Here is an 8,540-nt window from a genome sequence, read left to right as displayed (position 1 = left end):
TGATCAGAATAATAATGGGTGGATGATATAATTATGCCTGGGTGTAATAAAAAGGATCATAATTTATAACCAAAAAACAAAGGTAAAAGATACATGTCTGTTATCCATGAAATTAGAAGGTAAACGAAGGAGAAACTGTACAGCGCCATCTGTATTGTTTTTGAGGAACAAAGCCTGGCAAGTCCCTCATTTATAAGTTGTGGGCATAGAGCAACACGGAACTCCGCGGACCGGAGGTTGTGGGTCGTTTGTGGAATTGTGGGTAATGTGTGAACTAGTGAAGCTTGGGCCAAACAACTTATGTCCATGCCACAAACCTTTAAAAAAAAGTACCTTGACAGCTCTACTGCAGTGTTGTCAATTTAGCAAAAGATTTGCGTCCTAGACTTAGAAACAAGAACGTTTTGAATTTTTGACGCTTGTAATAGTATGTTTATATGTAATAAAATATATTTCTATCCAACAACCTAGTTTTTCGTGAAAAAGGCTATGTATAGAAATGATTTTTTATAAGTTTGTATTTGTGGCGCTATAAAATAAATTTGATTTTGATCACATTTTGCTCTTTGCCCGATCTGTTAAAAATCCGCCGAAGCTGTCAAAATTTACTGTTATCAGTTGGCAACACTACTCGACTGTGTCTGTCAAATGAACTGGCAGACACAAAAATGCCAAAATGGCCGAATTTTGTGGCATCGTTTTGTGTCTATAAACGTGTAAAATCCTAGAAGCCCGTGAAGCCAGACGTCTGTTTTCGTGTTTAAACACGTACTTTTATGTTTGTTGTATACCACTTTATCCCTGAAATAGAAGAAAAGAAGCTAGCTTCAAGATGAGTGAAGTCGTCAAGACTGAGGCGCCTTCTACGGAGTCTGAGATGCCGGTTCCACCAGACGATGATAAAACAAAATTCCCGCCCTTCCCTGGTGCGTAATATTTTTGCTGTATAACTTAGCAGATACTTTGGAAAACACGTAAATATGTTATGACTTTCATTCCAGATCCCACTGATACAGATTTTGATGACGATATTTTGGAGGAAGAGAGGAGCTTTTATACATTGAAATTTCCAGGTAGCGTTAATAAATTGTGCTTGAAATCTTTCATTATTTTTGGTAACATAAAATTACCGAAACTTGATATATTTGCAGATTTAAATGAGGTTAAATCTGAACGATTGCATTGCACTGCTTGTGATCGCCACTTGGGGTGCTCTATGCGGAACGAAACTCGAATGAGGTCGCACCCTTTGCTGCGTACTCTAACATGCCACGCATGTCACACATTCTATAACAGTGGAGAGTTTGAAAAGGGGGATGATGGCTCAGAACTCTATTGCCGCTGGTGTGGCCAAGGAGGCCAGGTTTACTGTTGCTCGGACTGCCCTCATGTATTTTGTGCGGTAACTATTGTTATTATTTATCTATAATATCAATGTATTCTTATTTAGGACTGGTTTCAGTTACTTAAACCAAATAAGAATATTAGAAATTGTAAGTAAAGCTAAGAAGATAATGTAACATTGGTGCCAATACTGTAATAAATGTTTCTAAAATTTATTTTGACTGCTGCTATAATTTTGTGTCCATTTGGAAAATAGATGTAAAATTACAGACCTAAAAGTTTTTTAGATGTAGTCTGTGAGTTTTAAACAGCATCCAAAGATCAGCATTTAAAAAGTGATCTTCTTGCATTTGTTTTCTTTTAAAATATGTATTGCTTTACATCTTTTAATCTCATAAGGCCCAGATTTGTGGACATTTTAGTTAAACAATAGCTTTTGAATTTTAAAATTAATTTTATTAGTCAGGCTTGTACCTATTTCCATAAAAGTTGCAGTTAAAAATAAAGAGGAACTTTCCAGGCTACATTCCTCAAAAACAATATACATAGATGGCGCTGTCTAAATTTTCCTTCGTGTAACCTTCTAATTTCATGGATAACAGACATGCATCTTTTATCATTGTTTTTGGGTATAAATGATGACCCTTTCTATTACACCCAGGCAGAATTACATGTTCAAAATAAAGAGAAGCAATATACGTAGCAACATAATTCTCTACATATTGTGATCCAAATATCAACCAACAATTATTATTATAAGTATAATGCTTCTGCCATTACATTGTACTTTTGAATAATTATGTACCTAGGTAGCCAACTAATATAACTAATAAGAATATCAGTTTTGGGGAACGTAGCCTGAAAAGTCTCTTATTAAAAAAAATATGTCTTCATACAAATTCACCATTATAAATTTGATATTAAAATTTATAACATTGCACCACTTTGTTACAGAAATGTATAAAGCGAAACTTTGGTATGCCAAAAATCAAAGAGATTGAAAACACTGATGACTGGAAATGTTTCAAATGTAATCCAAAGTGTCTGTGGGACCTTCGTGCTGTGTGCTGGGCTCTTTTACGCTTTTGTGACCTGCGAAATAAGTAATTTTCCTTTATTTATCCCATATGGAATTAAGTTCTGTGCTGTAAAGTGTATTTGATTTGATTTTTATGAAATGAAAATGGTGTGTCAGGGTCGTTGTAGTAAGTGGAATTTGCATCTGACGAGAAATAGGTATAATCTTATGTATGTATGTGTTGAAGTAGAACCTGGAGGCAATGAAATAATCCTTCCAGGAGATATGGCAGGATGAGATTCAAGTTTTTTTAGTGCAGATTACGTGATGTATCTGTTTTCACTCACCGAGATTATTCTTATTCTTTAAACATAAGCTCACAACTAAATCCCAATTGGGGTAGTCAGAGGTACATCCGTCGCAAGATGAACTAAGTACCCACACCCTCACTAAATTTTCCGTTAGATCAATGTGTATGTGAATGTGACAATATGTGTATTATTCTTTATACAGGCTTATATTAACAACTCAGGATGAAAAGTTAAAACAAGCATATCAAGACGCTTCTGCGTTAGATGACAGCACATGCTGCAAACACAAAAAAGAAAAAAGGAAGGAGAGAGAATTAAAGAAAAAAGAGATGGAGGAATCGAGAAAAACTGCTGCTACTCTTAAAATAATTCCTCCTACTATTCAGGTAGGCCTCACAAAAAAAAGTATTGGTGTTAAAATAGTCATCACCATGGTCAGAATATATTTGAAATAATATAATGTTGTCTTGTAAGGTTGACAACCCTGGTGACAAATTAACATTTAAAAAAATATATTATTTTATTCAGGTGAAGAAATTTGCTTCAATCAATCTCGATGAATCCCCTAAAGAGAAGAAGGCTCAGAAGAGGCCAATTAGTCCAAAAGCAAAGCCTATACTAATCAAAACTACTCCAGTATCAATGCCTAGCAGATTACTAAATCCTGTAGCTATGCCTCCAATGACAAAGAAAATCAGGGTATGTATGCTATGCCTTTAATATTATTATTATATGTATAAAATTTAATAATAATAATCATAATTTATATTCATTCTTACAGATGGTTAATCCTCCTGTGCAGCCTATAGCTGCTGTTCGCATACAGCCGAAAAATATTGCCAATTTGACCTATGCCCGGATAAAGCCTAAGCCACCCCAGATGCCAATGACCATTATAAACAATATGAATAATTATAATGGATACAATAATACAGGAATCCTAAATAACATGCTTGTAAATGACAATATCAATTTATCTTTGGAGAATTTAACTCAGGTAATTATAGTGTAATAAATAAATAGCAATTTGAAGGAAGAATTATGTTCAGTATATATTGTTACATATAAAAAAAAATATAGATATAACTTTAAAAAATCAGCACCACTGTTTGATGATTTGTGGCCTTGTCTACTCCAGCCGGGTCTGCATGATAACCGCGCCGCGCGCGGCGCGATTTATATCTAGCGCTTGGACCAATAAACGATACGAATGCTATCTACTTAGATGGACGTCAAACGGCTATTGGTCGAATCGCTCAATATAATTCAAGTCGCGCGCGGCGCGGTTGTCATGCAGACCTGGCAGAAAACATTATTATGTCTATAAATTGTATGTTATGTATGTAATGATAGATTTTTTATTTAGTATGGTCATATGATCCTAATATCACACTTTAACAATAAACAGGGTTTGGACATGTCGGCCGTCGCTTCTTCCTCCAACTTGGCCACCCCTAATGATGTGGTCTGCACCCCTGATTTTCCACTAGAACCGTTATGTGAGGTAAGTACAGACATTTGACTTATAATTTTTACTCTTACAATAAATGTTTTTGTATTATTTTCTACTGTAAAAATATTGCACATAAAGATTAAAATTGTTGTTAACTTAACAGGTAACAGAAGAAAATAATGACGATGATGTAGAGTGCATTACTCCTGCCCCTCCACTGGCTCCAGTGAGCAATATTCAACCACAAGCTACGTCACGATATAATACAATGTTCAATGACTTATCAAGTGACAATATCATACAAATGACTGAAAATGATGTGACTGTTAATGCAGCCACTGGTGGGCTTAAGTTTCGGGTGGATCCTCAAACATTATCATCTAACAAAATGTATCGGCTGCCCGACGGGCGCATATTTGCCATCAATGCTAATCCAAATATGCCAGGAGGGTATTCTGCTACAATCGTGGCGTTGACTGACGCCAGTAAAGGCACGCCTAAAGGTTCAATATACGCCGCAAAAATTAATACTTCACCAAGTGCACATACGGCGAAAACTCCATCGCCTACACCTCGAAAAGTAAATCGTCAGCCTCCTCGTGTACAAAACAATACATTAGTGGTAAAACAAATTGCACAACCATCAGGTCGAGCATCAAAATCTACAAAGGACAAATCTCCAAGACGTTGTGATCTTAATGTACCAATCGAATGGTACAGATACAACTTAATAGATGCTGTTGATGCCTTAGAGTATTCACTCGCAAGATTACAAAAATTGAAAAAGGAAGCTACAACTGTGTTTTTAAGAACGCGCAATGTCGATGAAATGCGGAGTCTTCATAAGTCGTTAGATCGATTGCTCAATACTTCAGCAACTAGGTTTAACGAAATACGTGACAATCTCCATAAAGAAATGAAACAATATGTAATTAAGAAAACGGCTGATGGTAGTGCAGTAAGCGACGATGACGACGACGTTGAAATTTTGAATGATACCGTTGACGAACCTATATTTATTGACGAAAACTCTATGGAATCTAATAATGCAAATGAAAGCCAAGCAAATCACGAGGTAGACCTCACCGGTGCCGCCAGTAGCGAGCATAATGACAGTGGCGAAAAGTCAATAGATAGCTTTGATAGAGATCCTCTTGATGAAACTGACCGAACTCGAGTTGATACCAGTATTGATAGTCAGGCAGATGAAAGTACTATTACTAAAGAAAATGAAGACACTGGCCTAAATTTAAATGGTGATAATGATAATAAATCCAATGATTGTAATGAAGAGAAGGAAAATGACGAACAGTCAGATAAAGATGAAAATCTCTCGTGCGCAATTAATGGTGATGTCAAAGATGACGATGAACAAAAAAAAAGAACTCAACAAGAAAATGACGAAATAAATAAACCCGTAACAGAGGAAAAGGATATTAAGAAAGAGGATGAAGTAAATGATAACGATAAAAATATTAGAAAAGAAGATGAGGAAGATCAGGGTTCTGAAACAGATGAAAAAGGTGATATTAAAGAAATGATAGCAGATGTCGATCTCAACGACGACAAAACTCAGGATACTGAAATGACTGAAGAGTTGATTGAGAACTTATTAAAAGATGATACTGGCGGGGGTGAAAGTGACTCTCAAAATTTAAATAGCATGGATATTTCGGATGTGTTTAATGAATCATAAACATAACTGTTTCCTATTTAGACAAAATAATAAATATTTCATTATTGGTCATATAAATAAGTCGGTCAAATGCTAGTTCGAAATTTTAACAGTGATCATTTATATTAAGTTAAAATGTAGGTAAGGTTATATTCTTTACTTTGTACTAAATAATATTCTTTATTTTGTACTGTAATTTAAATTAAGTGCTATTGTGATTATTCGTTTCTTAGTTTTTCGTTATTTTGTAACTCAACGATGGGTACATGCCTGGCAGCTCAATAATATAAATTTATTCAATGCATGTTGTCTATTATAATACATAACTTCATTGCATTTATACACGAAATATCTGGTCTAGGGTTCTGAACGCTGCAGGCCTCAATTTCACGGTTAGCTCGGTATCAGCCTGTCTCATCCCCTCCATATATTTCAATTTAATACCAATGCTCGTCACCGGCGCTCTTTTGGAGTAGGTGGAGATTCTTGTATACTATTACTCATTTTTACATGGAGTAATTAGATCTCGCTAACCGTATAAGTAAGCTTCTCTAAAAGTAAATGAAATCTAGTGATGGTGTGTTGTATCATTATGTATACTTTGATAGTTAGTACAAATGCTCGGTTTGCGCGCGTGTAGTGGCAACTTTTCCAGTATGGATTATTTAGTCTATGGTATCACTGAATTGGAATTAATTTTCGGAGGAATGTGGTTTGATGTGACTGAACCCATATGGTTCGGTTTTCGGTCCAGGTTGGAAGGTCAGATGGCGCTCTGCAATATTTGGAACTACTGGGGGGTTAAAAAGGCCACGTCAAAGCAATTCATCCAAAAAAGTAATACTGCTATTTGACATTTCTTTGCATTGCGCACTTTTATATGCGCAAATGTCAAATTGCAATATAATATTGCTTTTTTAGATGAGTTGCTTCGATGTGGACTTTTTAGCCCCCCTGGTCAATGTCAAACTTTGGTCAAGAGGCGAACCTTATTGAGTGTAAATTGGGTTGAAGATTATGTGATGTTATCTTAGTATTTGTAAACATTAAATTCATTCTTTTGCATAATGTGAGTGTGTAAGAATCATCCATTCACAGTTTATGCATTTTTAATACTTACGCTATAGTAGAAACTATACTTTATTTACTTAACACCAGCAGCTAGTGTTAACTGGACAACATTTTTGTTATGTGTATGTAACTAGCCTATATTTTGTATATGTATGTCAGGTATGTTGAAAACAAAAAAGTGTACTAGCTATTTTCGTTCTGGCATTGATCGATTTCTTGTAAGTACATTTGGCATATTGAATTATAGCTGTCTATGTTAAGAATTAGCTTAGTAAGCATACTAGACTATTTTGTAAATATTCTTATAGTCAATATACTTTGATAGTATATTAAGGTTATTCCTTTCAATGTAATAAATTGTCAACATTTTGTTTTTCTTGTATGTTTGACGAAGTTCTTAAGCTTCTAATGTCGATATCCGCAACGTCTGTACTGTGCAGTAATTCGTAATTACCTAACTTGTTTAAATGTTAGGTTGTTTTGTTTCGTTTAATATACCTGTTTTGTTTCATTTATGCCCAGAATGTAAACAAACAACAAAATCACTGAAATCTCCCAATCTTTTTACTTTTTCGCGGCTAACCTGACATATATAGCTATAAAATAAACAATATTTTACGGGCACACGCAAAAACTATGAAATATTCACAAAATTACACCAAATTAATGATTTTTTTCGGAACACTAGAAAAGTGAGGTTATCTATCAAGCGTTTTTTTTTTTAATTTTATCGTATTCGTAGCGCTTTCAATGCATTTAGCTCATAGTTCATTTCACAAAATTGAGTGAGTCATTCATTATATTCAGATTGGTGTTGTGGATGATAAATTTATAGGACTGACATGTTAGGTAGACTTTTAAACAGATTTTATAAGGCGCGGCGTCTACTTTTCTTTCTAAATAAATCAGAACACAATGAAGAACGTATGGATAGGAACGCTAATTATATCATTTGATTTGATCCCGATATACGCCTTCGTCATGAAATTGCATTTTTAGTAGAAAAATAACGGGCTTCTTATTAAATGTAGATAATGGACATGTAAAAGTAAAACAACTTTCTTAATTATAATTAAATTTATTACACTCGTGTAATTTATGAGTAGATACAGCTTTATATAGATTGAGAATATTAAAACTTATCATTAAAAAATCGAAAGACTTCCGAATTTTCTTTCTCGTGGTCATTAAACAAAAAAGAGAATTAATTCTATTAAAAAAATTGCATAATTGTGTAACTGGCAGTTAGGTCTACGAATTCAATTAAATTTAAAAATAAGTTGTTTTATTTGTACACGTGTCTTATGAATTTAATAGATAAATGAATCAGTTCCTTTAGAAAGAAATCTAAAACTTTCCCATCCTTAGTTATGTCACAAATGTCACTGGCGGCCATATTGTTTATATTCTGGGCACAAATGAAACAAAATGATTATATATCACTATATAATATAAAACATAGCTTGTAGGGCAGTGTTGCCAGGTTATAAGAACTGACTGTTTGTGTAGGAATTAGAAAGATTTGTAAGGGTTGGTCTAACCATATATACTTTAGTTGTGATATGATTTCATATAAAAAAAGCTTCTAGTGAGTAACTTGTATAATCTCAAAATAGTTATTTAAACTATAGTGAAAACCTATTTTACTATAATTTGCACATTATTATT

General features: G+C 34.2%; 1 protein-coding gene across 1 annotated transcript; it reads left to right on the top strand.

The window, feature by feature from the left end:
- The first annotated feature begins 631 nt into the window (after positions 1-631).
- Positions 632-7,241, top strand: LOC126382343 (uncharacterized). The gene is made up of 9 exons (XM_050032149.1): positions 632-926; positions 1,002-1,073; positions 1,152-1,402; positions 2,299-2,447; positions 2,876-3,059; positions 3,202-3,372; positions 3,455-3,670; positions 4,082-4,177; positions 4,290-7,241. The coding sequence occupies exons 1-9, from the start codon at positions 833-835 to the stop codon at positions 5,820-5,822; spliced, it is 2,766 nt and encodes a 921-aa protein (XP_049888106.1). The 5' UTR covers positions 632-832; the 3' UTR covers positions 5,823-7,241.
- Positions 7,242-8,540: the final 1,299 nt, after the last annotated feature.

This window comes from Pectinophora gossypiella, chromosome 4, assembly GCF_024362695.1.
Source record: "Pectinophora gossypiella chromosome 4, ilPecGoss1.1, whole genome shotgun sequence".
In the NCBI taxonomy this organism is placed as follows: Eukaryota; Metazoa; Arthropoda; class Insecta; order Lepidoptera; family Gelechiidae; genus Pectinophora; species Pectinophora gossypiella.
This window is presented reverse-complemented; position numbering and strand designations above follow the sequence as displayed.